Raw genomic sequence first — 13,313 nt, 5'->3', positions numbered from 1 at the left:
AACAGTGTAAGCACAACTATGGTTAGTATGGTAATGCAGTTCAAAGTTTAAGAAAGAGGTTGGTGTGTGAACTATGATGAATGTAAACAACTGACACAACAGTCACCTTCGTTTTCTCTTTTACGTTTGTACATTTGATTTTTTTTACAACCTATGTTTCCAGATGATAGCCCTGACGTTGGTGACTATGATGGTATTATTGGAGAAAGTGATTACCAAAACCAAAACCCTAGAAAAATGAGACCCAATGTGAAATTTGAAACAGACACACCCTTTTATGAATCCATTTACTATGATTAATGACACCTTATAGAGGAGTCAGGCCAATAAAGAACATCAGGATTAGTAAAATGTAAAGCAGACAACTTGGACCCAGCTGATGCTTCATGCTGTACTTTCTTCTGCAGTTGGGAAGTCTTTTAGTCTTTTCATTTTACCTGGGAGTGTTTTGTATAATTCTTTATGTTTCTATTAACACTGACTGAATGTGAAAAATGTTCGTCCTTTTGTTTTATTTCTCTCAAGTGGTTAACACTCTTGCGTCCCTCCCAGTTTGGTTGAGAGTCAACTTTATATAAAAATATAACAGCTTATATTATTGCTAAGTAAAATTCTCTGCATATCCCCTAAAAAGACCCAGAGATTAGATGAAACCGAAACTGGCCTTGTCTGGACCCAAAACAGCTCTGAAAGGACCACTATTCCTCTAAGTACCTACAACTCATGCACTAACTGAAGGCTTTGAGTTTTAATGTATTAATGACATTTTTTTCAACAGCACTGTTAGTGCAGCTTCAGGCTTTCACATCCCACTTGTTTGGTTCAATACAAATTGGTAACTCGGATAAATATCTGGATCTGGTTTGAAAGAAGCTGTGATTGGTAGAGTAGTGCTTCTATTGGTCATCAAATGAAGTTGCCGTGTTCTGGTGATGGGTCTATGGTCAAGCTTGGTATCTATATCACCAAAGTCACTGAAGTTGTGTGTATAAAAGCAGATTGCCTTTAACGAGAAACTGAAATGCTAGCAGACCTCAGCTCATGACACTACCACCTTTTACACTCGTGCCTCTTCTCTATTGTCTCCACATCAACTCTTCTCACTGATCTTTTCAGTTTCTGGAGCTGTTCAGATGTCTGTTCATATCGATGAGGTCTATATTTGTAGCAGGAGTGTAATAGCAGCTTGGAGCAGCTATAGGCTTGTATACAAAATGGATTATTCAGCTAATTTCCCCCCTGTGGCTGTCCTTTCAGTCGTCTGTAACAGGAGCCCCATGCTTCTAAAATGACACTCCAGCAAGAGCTGCACTGACAGCCAGTTGTTCCCCTGCAGGGTCCTCAGAAATTATGTTCTTACAGGGACAAAGCAGAAGGTAGGAGGCACGAGAGGCGTGATGGAACGTGCACATGGAAAGAGGCTGGTAATCCATCCCTAAGACTAGGGTGACAACTGCCTGTTACTAGTGCATATGTCCTGACATTATCAACCGTCATCACTTTAGACCGTTTCATGAGTAAAAAGAAAGAATTAGATTCTTGTCAGGGTGACAACCATCTAAAATTCTCCACCATTCACTGCAGATCATTTTCCAGAGCTTTTAGCCCTTTTTGGTTGGTTGTCTTGGGAATTCCTTTAAACAAACTTCTTGATACTTGAAATGACTCTACAGATAGAGTGGAATGGGGCAGTGGGGGAGGAGATCAATCTCTGTGTAGTCTGTTTAGGGAAAGTGAAAGACCAGCAGTTATTTTTGTTTTTCAATAAGTCAACTCAAGTCAAGTCAATTTATTTCTATAACCCCATTTTCTATAGACCCTTGCTTCAGATGGGGAAAACTCCCCCCAAAAACCTTCAGCGGTGAAAAACCTTATTAAAAATCATACGAATTTTATAAGACTTTGAAAATTTAAAATATTGCAAAACTACAGACTTATCTGGATTAGTGTTTGTGATTTTATAACAATTATTATAAACAAAGTGCTTATTTAGTGCTCATTAAAATCTGATCTGTCTTTCCTTGAGGTCTAGCAAATGTGCTGAAGAATCTTCACAGGGTTAATTTCTGATGTGCAGCATTATCATTGGCAGCATTATCATTGACATCTAAAAATTACTCAGATTCTGAGCTGTTCCACCGACACCAGAGGAGCCTATTAACTATAAAATGTACTGAATGTGCTTTCTCGCTTCGCAGGCTTCTATAAATCGTGGCTGTACCTGGACCGTGGTCCAGGTACAGCCACGATTGGGAGCCACGATTGAGCCACGATTGGGAGCCACGATTGGGAGCCACGATTGGGAGCCACGGGAGCCACGATTGGGAGCGGTTGGGAGTGAGTCACTGCCCCAAGCGAGGGAGTTCAAGTATCTCGGGATCTTATTCACGAGTGAGGGTAAAATGGAGCGGGAGATGGACAGGCGGTTCGGTGCAGCGTCAGCAGTGATGCGGGCGTTGTACCGGACCGTTTTGGTGAAGAAGGAGTTGAGCCGAAAGGCAAAGCTCTCGATTTACCAGTCCATCTACGTTCCAACCCTCACCTATGGTCATGAGCTTTGGGTAGTGACCGAAAGAATGAGATCGCGAATACAAGCGGCCGAAATGAGCTTCCTTCGTAGGGTGGCTGGGCTCAGCCTTAGAGATAGGGTGAGGAGCTCAGACATCCGGAGGGAGCTCGGAGTAGAGCCGCTGCTCCTTCGCGTCGAAAGGGGCCAGCTGAGGTGGCTCGGGCATCTGATCAGGATGCCTCCTGGACGCCTCCCTTTAGAGGTTTTCCAGGCACGTCCAACTGGTAAGAGGCCCCGGGGTAGACCCAGAACACGCTGGAGAGATTATATATCTCGTCTGGCCTGGGAACGCCTCGGGGTTCCCCAGGAGGAGCTGGAAAGTGTTGCTGGGGAGAAGGACGTCTGGAGGACCCTCCTTAGCTTGCTGCCCCCGCGACCCGGCCCCGGATAAGCGGAAGGAGATGGATGGATGGATGGATGACATTACTATTACTATTACCTGTACCATTAAGCATTTTAGCTTTACTTCCACCCTGAAGGCCTTTTTGCTTTCTCGCTCTGCAGGTTTCCATGAATCGTTGTGGTACCTGGACCGTAGTCGTGCCTCCTGCTGTGACCCGACTGACACCCACTGCTACTTCGATTATTATTATTAATCACATTACTATCCCTATTTTCATAATTATAATTCTACTATAATAATTGCTGCTGTTATTATAAGTAGTCTTATTATATGAATCATTTATGTCATATACATTGAATGTGTTGTAACTCTGTTATGTTGTTCATTCTGTACACATGACATCTATTGCATTCTGTCCATCCTGGGAGAAGGATCCCTCCTCTGTCGTTCTCCCATAGGTTTCTTCCTTTTTTCTCCCTGTTAAAGGTTTTTTTTAGGGGAGTTTTTCCTGTGCCGATGTGAGGGAAGGACAGAGGATGTCGCATGTGTACAGATTGTAAAGCCCTCTGAGGCAAATTTGTAATTTGTGATTCTGGGCTATACAAAATAAACTGAATTGAATTGAATTGAATGGTGACTTCTGACTGCAGAAAACTCTCACCTGGAATTCGTATTGCAACAGGAAATCACTTTAAACTGCTTCTCCCCTTTGACAAAATCTGGTTATTTTTTAAATGAGAATCAGTGAATGCTGAACAACATTAATCTTATCAACCCAAAGCCAGGCGACAACTAAGATGACCTTAGTTCAAAGAAAATACACAGTTTCACTGTTAACAATGTTCAACCATCGACATAAAAAAGCTGAAGGTCTTGCTTACCGATCATCATCCTCAGCAAGCGCAACCTTCTCAAAGTGGATATGTATTCTCTGGCCCTCAGGAGCCTCCAGCAGCCAGTGGCAGGTCAGGTTGTTGCTGTAGTTGCTGGGAAAACCGGGAGAGACGATCCGACCGACTGTGATGTTCTTCATCAAACCACCACAAGCAGCTGAGAGGGAGGAGAAGGAGGAAATGTGAAGATGAAATGCAACATTATAAACATTGAATGTCAACTATAAATTCATAAGCTGGTGCTGAGAGCAAAGATAACCTTATTTGCCCGAATTAAGCTCTTGTGTCAGTCTAGACAAACAGGAAGTAGACCAGCCCGAAAAAAGGACATGGATGCTGTTCTTTTTCATTATTGCAACAGAAAGCTTATTTTCCATATGAGCAGTGAAATTTTGTTAAAAAGCTGTTTGATCAAAGAGAATTACAAGAAAACATGTACGCTGGTGGCAAGCATGGACCAATACAGGCTGAAATTGCCTGTTGTATCTAACATGGTATACATAATGTACATTTACAAAGCTCTAATTTGATACGGCAGTCATGTCATACTCACCATTCTGTTGTTCCTACTATCTCGTTTTAACAGAAGTGCTGTTCTGACTCATTAATCAATCACTTCTACTCTGCTGTCTCTCTAAAAACCTAAGAAAAAAGATAATGGCCTTTAATCTTCTCAAAGACTTTTAATGTGAAATGTCTGTTCAAAAAGTCTAACGAGATAATGAAAATAGTACTTGTATTTAAAAAAAAAGGAACTCTGACACTGTTGTTGTGCTAATGGAAATAATGCTATGCTAGTGTTGGTTTGGATTACATTGAAACCTAAAATCATCAACAGTAAATGTACTGAACAAAAACAGTAAGGTTTCACACTAAAATACAAGGCTAGGTATTTAAGATAACAATATTTTTCTCGACATTTAGGAGCTGTATACCACAGCGTGCAGCCATGTTTGGTCTATAGGGTTCTTCTGGTAACACTTGTTGACTTCCTGCCTCATAGAACGTTTTGTATGTACGCCCCCTGGCGTTTCAGAGAATACTGCAACAGATGCATGCTCGATTGTAATCAAAGCTTAAAGAAACTGTTTGTAAGATTTAGTGGAATCTAGTGGTGAGGTCACAGATTGTAACCAATGGAATACCCCTCATGAATCAGAGGATGCATTTTAAAGTTAAATCAACTTCCCATTATGAACACTTGATAAATTTATTCAAATCTTAAAAGTCTTAAAAGATGTAAAATGCTCTATAAGTTATTTTTCTTCCTCCGTTCATGTGAATGAGCTCGAGAGCTGGGAGGAGGGGCTGAAGGAAACACTACTGCACTCGCTCTACTGTCCTCCTAATGTGAGAGATTGGTGAAAGATCCGGGTCATTTTTTACTCTGAAGTTGAGCCATTTTGGCTTCATGTTCCACCGAGCAACCTTATGAATGATTGTGGCTCCGCCTCCAATGCTGTATCCAGTTCTTTTTATACATCCATGAGTAGGACCTGCTCCCTATGTAGATATGAAGGGCTCATTCAAGGCTGAGGAAAACACAACAGTTCTTGGTTTCATTAGTTTTGATTATAATAAAAACACATTAATAAAAATTGGATTACATTTCTGCCATGAGATCCCTCCAGAATGTTACACACTGCTCCTCTAAAAATCTCCTTAGAATGTAATTAAGTACTGTTTCGATAGTTTAAATAATTCTGTTTATCCCTCCAACCTGCGTTCCATCAAGAAAGTTTTCCCGATGAAAGCTGTTGATAGCATGGCTCAATACCATTGGAGATGGGAGGGAAAATCATGTTAATGTAATTTGGGTTAATCGAACATTTGAATTGACCAAATAATTAATTTATATTGTAATTATTCAGAAAGTGTATCAGATTGATCACTTATCAATCACCTTGATTTTAAAATCAAGAGATACGTACATGTTGGGAACCAAGACATGCGGATAGAAAAAGATACAATCAGATATCCACACTCAGAAAATCCATCTACAGCTATGGAAAGTTGTGAGTATGAGTGTGTGTGTGTGTGTGTGTGTGTGTGTGTGTGTGTGTGTGTGTGTGTGTGTGTGTGTGCGTGTGTGTGTGTGTGTGTGTGTGTGTGTGTGTGTGTCCCAGCTGATCAGGTCAAGGTTACTCATGCAGACAAAGCTTAATTAAAGCAGAGCAGGAAAATAAACCCAGTGGCATCCTGCCCAGCCTTCAGTAATCACACCTCGATACACCTGCTTTATGCTCTATCAAACACACACACACACACACACACACACACACACACACACACACACACACACACACACACACACAATCAAGATGGAGAGATACAGATGTACAGCCCCACAAACTGTCTGTTTGAAATTGCTTTCAGAGAAACAGTCCCTGAACAGGGCTTCAGAGTCGATCAGTGTGATCAGGAGTAAAATGGTCACTTATTATTCATCAGCCAGCTTCATAGGAGCAAAGAAAGAAAAAACATTCATCATCCACACACTCCTGTGGGAGTCCAGGTCTGCCTCTATCTATGCCTGTCATGCAAAAGGAACAGAAGGTCCAACAGATAACTCTTGGCTGCAAGTCTTCTGAAAAAAGAACCCAAAATGTGGTGATGGTTGGTGAGAATTGAAAGGCTGGCGGTTGAGACTGAAGCTCAGTTAACACAGATTCAAAAAATAAAATACTGAAAGGTAACAGTAGACCGCCCCATGAAGTCAGAGGTCAGGGCTCCAAGGGCCCACTAAGCTTACAATACAAACTGCCAAAACAGCAGTAAACCATGTTCATGTCAAGTAATCCTCATCATAGAATTAGAATAAGGATTCTATAAAGAACACTCTAACGAATATCTAATTTGTAAGAATTGCATAATTCAAATACTATCTGTTTTATGTAATCCAGCACAACGATATTAAACAAATATAATATTAATGTGTATTACTACTTTAGATTTAATGCTAATGCTAATTATGCTAATAATGTCTTGCTAATAATAAGGATTATTAGAGCATTGGTTTTATAAATATGTTTATGTTTCTAAATACATTTTTTATTACTTATTATATATTGTAATTAATAATAACTTAATCATTTTATTAGATTCGATTTTTTCTCCTCATTCATTGTTCATTAATTAAATAATAATTGCATTCATCAAATATCCATCGATCACCTGTTTCCGCTTATCTGTCATTGGGGAAGGCAGGGTTCACATGTACAGGTCTCCAGACCATCACAGGGATGAAACATACAGACAGACAACCATTCAGGCTCACACTCACACCTACGGTCAATTTAGAGTCATCCATTAACCTAAACTACATGTCTTTGGACTGTGGGAGGAAGCCGGAGAGAACCCATGCTGACACGGGGAGAACAAAGTCCCGTCACCATTTTGCTGTGAGGTGGCAGTGCCAACCACTACACCACCATGAAGTTATATCTGTACTATAATTGTTAGATGTAAAACACAGAGGCCAATAATTCTGAAAAAATGTGTTTACTTGAATTGTTATGCTGATACTGTAAAGGAGTCATGCTTTTATGAATTCATCTCAGTTAGAAATGATGGAATTGTGTTCATTACTTCACTAATATATGAATATAATTGTATCAGATGTATTATTATTTTAAATAAACAACAAGTATGTATAGAAAATAAAACCCAGATACAATGATATCTCTGTTATTCTCTGAAGTCGTCTTAAAGTGTTTGGTGGCTGTCCTTCCTGTCTATGGTCTGAGGAAATGGAGGATGAGCTGGGATTGTGTTCCCTCCTAGTTCTGGGTGTATCACCTAGGCAGTGTGGTTCCTTGCTACTCCAGTAGGGGGTGCTAGCATTGCGGCAGGTCAGCACACTGGAGCCTTGCAGTTGGTAGCCGGTCAGGCAGGAGAAGAAAGCCTCCCCTCCAGAGTGGAGACTGCTCACGGATACATCGCCGTAGAGAGGCCGCTGGGGGAAGACACAGCTCAACACAAAGGCTGCAGAGACACAGACAGAGGAAGAAATGAAAGAGTCAAATATAGAGAGATTTAAGACAGAAACAGAGAAAGAGAATGAGACACAAAGGGAGAGGGAATTAAGCTGAAAGAATGTGAAATTTCAGCGAGAGCTGAGGTTTAGTTTCAGAGGTTGAAAAGACTCAGTGAAGTTAGTTTGAGCTAGCGGCTCATGTGTCACACCAAAAACAGCTTCCTACAAAGTTCCACAAAGCCTTCAATAAGCTCCAAGAATAAAATGCTCTTGTTTAGGCTATTAATGGTTTGGTCAGGGGTTGTGGTTGGATATTTTGTTATAGGAGTAACTGAACCCAGGACGATAAAATCAAAAGGAAACCCAGAAACTTCTGAAGTTTTTGATGAAATCATGTGTAACAGCTAAAATGGGCCAAACTGTATCCTGTATCTTTTATCAATTTAGTACATTCACTCATCCAGATTTTGGTGGTTGGGCATTGAGAATGCACCTACATGGTTTAAGAGATTCACCCAAACTTTACGTGTGAAAGTTGAAGAGACAAAAGCTCTATTTTAAAAAGCAGAGCCCCGTCCTCAGTGACTGTTATGAATAACAGGCATTTCTAAATACAAGAGCGGAATAAAAGAGAGGGAGATGAGTACAGAACCATTGTGGAGTCTCAAAAAATAGCCAAAGAAATGTAAAAATAAAGCAGTAATTCCTACAACAAGAAACTCACTACTATGCTGCTCTGACTCAGTTAAACACAGATACTGTTTTCATTCACTAATTTTGTCAGCTTTTGTCAGTTCAACAAACACTTCCTGCACTGTTTCACATTAGAAACCTTTCTGGAGGGGGGGCTGATTCCTTTTGAACCACTGAAAGCCTCTCAGTGTGAAACACCTGCACAAGCACCTGTCGTTACTGGTAGCTTAACAGCAATAGAAAAGCCCGCTATCTGAAAAGATGAGTGAATGAGAACAGAATGTCTCGTAAATCTTCCAGCTGGCTTCAGATCTTTATATTTTAACACAACATAACATTGATTATCCAGAGCTTATAATAAGCAACAATCAAAGGTATTATTTATGTATTATTTATTGACCCTAACACATAAAAACTGAAGCTTATCTACCTCATTAACTGTATGACTGTGGAATGATCAGGTTTGTTTTATAGTTGACTGTCATCACTTTCTGTTTCAAATATTGCAAAATGTAATTTGTTTGGAATTTGTTTTCTGATGTCACCTTTTTCCAACAGGCCCCCCCAGTTTACTTATTTATAATACTTGTTGGGATCTTGTTTTTTACTTATGTCTCTTGTTTGCACTATACTCTCTGCTGCTGTCATCCTGCAAATGTCCCCGCTGCGGGACTAATAAAGGATTATCGTATCTTATCCTCTTACCACTGAGAAGAAAAAGAGAAATCTCGGGAAACAACCAAAATGGTTTCGACTTTGACAGAAAATACACAAGTACAATTAGAAATAGAATCATGTCTCTTATAAACATACAGAGTATCTGGTTACTACTTAAAAATTCAGGAAACGTTCCCTATCTGCTTAAACAGAGGTAAATAAAACAACAAATGTCCCATGGAAAATATACAGCAACACCACCACAGTGACCTTTAGTGTACCCGTGTCCCCCTGTGGCTACCACCTGCTGGTAGGTAGCATTTACACCCACACAAACACACACATACAAAGACTTGTCACATCACTACCGATATGTGGGGAACCTGTGCAGGCTCCCAGGTGACCAGTTAACTAAGTGGCTTTTTTTTATTGGCACCGATTTATCTCCCTTCCGGCTGCTGGCATTCAGCCAAACATATTAATAATATATTTCTGCTAAAGACTCTGATCCATCTCACTGTAATTGTCGTAGTTTTATTGTTAGCCCCTGGATGGCTTGGCAGTAGTGGTGCTATTGATTCTGTCTGTTGGGGACAGCGCTGTGCCTCAGGCGAGGAAATATGTAGGGAGATTAAATAGGCCAATAAATGACAACCTACGACCTCGGCCGCCGCCAACACTCTGTTAGAGCTGAGGGATGTTGGCCAGCTCTATAGTGTCTCAAAGAAATAGAGATACGAAGAGAAGTTGGTCTTTATAGTATTTCTCATTAGAGCAATGTCCCAGACTAGTGCAGCCATAGCAGCAGCTGCTGGAGCTGTGTCCTATCACTCCCTGTGCTAGTCATTACCATGGTCAGCTGTAGCTATTAATATCCCGGCCAACCCAAAAACTATGAAGCTCATAGGCTCACTGGAGACTAGAAAAGAGATAAAAGAGCCATCATGGTAGCATTGTGGCATCATAACACTGGTGCTAACAGGGAGCTTTCACTGAGACAAATTGCCTTGCAGCAGTAAAATGGCTGCTGAATGCTGTATCACTTTGTCTTGTCTTCGTAGACCTTGAGGCCATATATCATGTTTTGGGATATAATGAAAGGTTATTGATAATCACTGCTTTCCTTTTTTCCTTTGTCATACAAGAGGGTATAAGTTGACCTACAGTGCGACGCATCATAGTTTGGATCTTTAAAAATGATGAGTAAAAAAATATAAAAGCTGAACATCCATAGAGCAAAGGTAATGGAAATGTACATAGATGCTCATGGGCTATTTGGACAAAGTTTTATCAGAGTTTCCATTTGAAGAGTCTAATCTGTCCATGTTATTTTACAGGGTAATATTAATGTACCTTTTCAAATAGTACACTTTGGAAGTTCTATATAGCTTGCATCCCACAGGCAGAATAGTGGGTGGGTACAATGCAGAACCAACAATAAAAGTACTAGAGGACAGCAAACATGAATTACTCTATATGAAATTCAAAGTCACACTAATTCAACGGGAGTCAAGAGGTAGAGCAGGTTGTCCACTAATCAAATGATCGGTGGTCAATCCACCTCCTGGTCAAAACTGATCCTTAAGGCTGTGCCATTGGTCTGACAGTGAGTATGAATATTTGATTAAATCTTGATGAGCATCTTGCACCTTGTATAGCGGCCACTGCCATCAATATGTGTGAATGTTGACAGGTATTGTGATGTGATTTGGTTGGTTGTTGGTGTTCTTTGCGTGAACTGGTGTACTTCTGCACTGCTTCATTTGTAATCTTACTTCCGTTCAGAAGTGAACTAATTAATGAAAGGGGACACTGAAACTTTTACTGTAATTAATGTGTATACATTTATTTCAGAATCTTAGTTCTGATCAATTATATTTCATTAGTAAATATGTATTTTCTACTTCAGCAGGCTGTATTACTGTCTCCTCTGCTGCTCCTGAGCTGCTTAACCAGCACATGAGACTGTCCATAAGCCAGCTCTCTACAACCGCTGTTGGCCTTCACTGTATCGAACCAGGCCTTGTGGCTACAGTGTAGATTACAGGAGAAGAGCAATAATGAGATGTTTATTAGTCCCCTGTAGCTAGTGGATGTAAATTTAATTACATTTTTTTGCAGCCATATTGTGATGCAGCTTTAATGTGAATTGGTTTCACTCAGATCAAACTTCATCTCTAATCTTGTTTGCTCCCCCAGAGAATTTTTTTGTTGACCATTGGCCTCGCATTACTGTGAGGAACTGACAAACTCTGCAGAGATTAATGCATCTGGCAGCTCTGTTTCCAGGCTTCAGTCTAGAGCAGCTGGAATCTCTGTGCCACAGGACGCCAGGGTCTTTCTGCATATCATGCTTCATTTATGGTACATATGCTAAGATTATCTAAAAAGGTCACTTAGTCACAGAGCAAATGCCAGTTTAGTATAAACATATCCATACATTCTTTCACCTCATGGTAGCTACTCAATTTAAAGCAACAATTATTAAATTTGCTACATTTTATAGAGCCCAGTCATACTGTTTTCCAGGACATCTTTAGGATCTTTATGATTACATTAAATATGAACAATTGTATTGTTCACCTAATGTTTAAAATAAACTTCTTGTTTCCACACATTGGGTTACAAATAATTTTTTGGAATCAGTAAATATTAAACCTGCAGTAACATATTTTTTACCCCAAGCTGTGCATGCAACAGTAGTTATAACCTCATAAGGTTAAGGTAAGTTTTTATGGCAAACAATAAAAAGTTGCCTATTTACACACAGGCAGAGCAACATCATTTATTTTGAGTTTTATTTGTGAAGACTGTCCACACACTTCAAATGTTATTAGACGATTGACTGGTTGTTATCAGCAGCCTGCCACACATACTGGTATGTTCAGAAGGCCGTTAAGACTGACAAAGTCTGCATGGCATTTACTGAAAGTTAACGTTGACATTTTGTTCCTCGTTACTTGTTATTGACTCTCTAGTCACAGGACCTGTTTGTAACTTGATAGTCTCATGAGTTTTAAGTCAAGCTAATGTCAACGACCCTCTTTTCCTAGAAGCATAAAACGGCCTTTACAAAAATAAGCATGAAATTCCTTTAAGTGAATTATCACATAAGTGAATTATCACTTTCAATGTGAATTATGGCGTATGGCATGTTGTTCTAGAGTCAGAGCACTGTCCTCTGATATCAAAATATTTATATTAATAATTATATATAATAACTAGATGTGTTCAAAGAGGAGCTGCCATTAAACCATTGATGGTGTTAAAAAACCATATGCTGTTTGAAAGCTAACCCAGACATTTAAAGCACTGCTCTAATTTCACAGTGACCCACTGGGAGAAAAGTCTGAGTCTGACAGAGAGAATGGCAGAGCAAAACAAAGACAGAAATAAAGAAGACCTACAGTAGCTGCTCCAAGGATAATCCACTGGGGTTACACCCCTCTTTTCTCCATCCTCAAGAGGCCATTAACAATGATAAATAGCCAGCAGGAAAGAGAGGATGGGGCACAGAAACACTCAGATCATACAAGAGGCATGGGCCACATGTAACACAATTTTGGCCCCTCTTATTAATAACATTTCATGAATAACTATATTACAATGAGAGATACTTCAACACAGCACGAGATGGAATAGTGCAGAAAATGAAAAGCTGCTGATAAGTCCCTGTAGGATATGCAGCAGGACCAAAAGAAGACAAAGGACCAGCTATGCAATACCACTACTGTATTACTTTTCCCTTTTCTGACCTTCCCTCTGTTTGAATTTGTGTAGTCTGCCGTTTGGTGCTGAGCAGGTACGGTACAGTGGTGTTTGAGAGCTTTTCTGCCAGAAACAGCTGAAACTCTCTGATAAAGCTGTAGGGAGCTGCACTGACCCCTTCACATTGTTTTCACATTGTCATTTGAGGCATCGTTATTATACAAATATCTTCTTTTCTTTTTTTTTGCAATTGATAAGACACAAAAGCTTGTATTTGTGGCATAGTAATTGAAAGCACTAACTGATATAACCAATCTATTGAACAGGTTTGCTAAACCATAAGCACATTGTATGCTCTACACTATGTTTGCCAAATACATTCGTATATCTCCATTAGACACATCAGTAAAAACCAAAAGCCTGTGTGTTGTTTGCTAAACACTGCCATCGAAATTACACACTCAATTATCAATC

At 39.9% G+C, this 13,313-nt stretch overlaps 1 protein-coding gene across 1 annotated transcript in view; it reads right to left on the bottom strand.

Moving 5' to 3' along the window:
* Positions 1-13,313, bottom strand: part of LOC129092223 (seizure protein 6 homolog) — a 167,001-nt gene that overhangs the window by 28,480 nt on the left and 125,208 nt on the right. The window contains exons 7-8 of the mRNA XM_054600080.1: positions 7,604-7,789; positions 3,794-3,962 (exon numbers count right to left, since the gene is read on the bottom strand). Coding sequence (XP_054456055.1) covers positions 3,794-3,962; positions 7,604-7,789 — 355 coding nt within the window. The remainder of the gene's footprint in view (positions 1-3,793; positions 3,963-7,603; positions 7,790-13,313) is intronic.

This window comes from Anoplopoma fimbria, chromosome 1, assembly GCF_027596085.1.
Source record: "Anoplopoma fimbria isolate UVic2021 breed Golden Eagle Sablefish chromosome 1, Afim_UVic_2022, whole genome shotgun sequence".
In the NCBI taxonomy this organism is placed as follows: domain Eukaryota; kingdom Metazoa; phylum Chordata; class Actinopteri; order Perciformes; family Anoplopomatidae; genus Anoplopoma; species Anoplopoma fimbria.
The sequence above is the reverse complement of the archived record's forward strand: the minus strand, read 5'-3'. Positions and strand labels throughout refer to the sequence as shown.